Here is a 1,332-nt window from a genome sequence, read left to right as displayed (position 1 = left end):
GTGTAGATTAATAGGAATAGGGAACAGGTGTAGATTAATAGGAATAGAGAACAGGTGTAGACTAATAGGAATAGAGAACAGGTGTAGACTAATAGGAATAGGGAACAGGTGTAGACTAATAGGAATAGAGAACAGGTGTAGACTAATAGGAATAGAGAACAGGTGTAGACTAATAGGAATAGGGAACAGGTGTAGACTAATAGGAATAGGGAACAGGTGTAGACTAATAGGAATAGGGAACAGATGTAGACTAATAGAAGCTTTGGCTCTTGATTTTACCTTCATTTCAAAATGACTATTTTTAGTAGTTAGGCAGTAATAATGTAATAATAATAATCCAATCTTTTTCTCAACATTTTGATTTTAATCAACTTATAAAAATAAATCTTCTCCTTGTYTGAGTTTTTTCTAAGTGGCATGTATACGCTGTCGTAGTTTGACCTCTGGATCTAATCTGATTAAATGCACCTCCTTCCTTTACAACTCAGAGTCAACAAATCTAAACAAACAACAGATCAAGTGGAATAAACAACCCTGTGTTTACCTTTGGTCAGAGCATGAAAGGCCAGTTTGACCCTGGAGAAGGTCCCGTAGCCGATCTCCCCTCGGACCTTGTAGAAGCCCACCCTGCGGCCGACGATCAGCTCCTTGATGGTGCGCTCGTCTTTGCACATGGCGTCGGTGAGCTTCTGCAGGGGCGTGAGGCGCAGGAAGGCGCTGGCCTCCTCGTCCTCGGGGCATCCTTCACTGGTCTCTGTCAGGCTGTACAGGCTGAGGTTCAGCCTCATCCGGGTCACCTGGTACTGACCGCCGGCACCAGGCATGTCTGCAACAGAACCATGGAGCCGTTCTGAGTTCTGTCTCAATCATCACCCACAGAAATAAAAAACATCTGCATGAAGAGAAATAAAGTCCAGAACTTCTGCAGCCTTTTGACCCGTTCAGTTTCTAGTTTCTGTTAAACAACTGATGACTTGGTGGAATCTGTTCTGTTTCTGAGGTTGGATCAGAACCAGAACCTGATAAAAACCAGAACACTGTCCCTTTCTACCAGTTGTTAAACGTCTTAACTTTTGGCTCAAAAATAACAGCTGCAGAAACTCGTGACCTCAGAAATCACTGGTTTATAAATGAAAGCTAAGAACTCTGTTAAAGATGGGAATAATTAGATAAACAAACCTAATAACTATGATGCAACTTTTATTCATTTATTATTATATTTTTGTTTGTTTGCAATAATTATGTTGAAAATATTCTAACATTTTATTTGCCTTTAAACTGATGTCTGAGATCGTCTGGGGACCCTCAGTCGATGGTTTATGACCCACAGAG

At 41.0% G+C, this 1,332-nt stretch overlaps 1 protein-coding gene across 1 annotated transcript in view; it reads right to left on the bottom strand.

The window, feature by feature from the left end:
- nim1kb (NIM1 serine/threonine protein kinase) overlaps positions 1–1,332 on the bottom strand; it is a gene marked incomplete in the record, with an annotated part of 2,750 nt that extends 1,418 nt beyond the window's left edge. Inside the window, 2 exon segments of the mRNA XM_014025970.1 lie at positions 545–826; positions 1,272–1,332. Of these exon segments, the coding sequence (XP_013881424.1) occupies positions 545–824 (280 nt within the window).

The sequence above is a fragment of the Austrofundulus limnaeus genome, unplaced genomic scaffold (genome assembly GCF_001266775.1).
Source record: "Austrofundulus limnaeus strain Quisiro unplaced genomic scaffold, Austrofundulus_limnaeus-1.0 Scaffold512, whole genome shotgun sequence".
Lineage (NCBI taxonomy): Eukaryota > Metazoa > Chordata > Actinopteri > Cyprinodontiformes > Rivulidae > Austrofundulus > Austrofundulus limnaeus.
The sequence above is the reverse complement of the archived record's forward strand: the minus strand, read 5'-3'. Positions and strand labels throughout refer to the sequence as shown.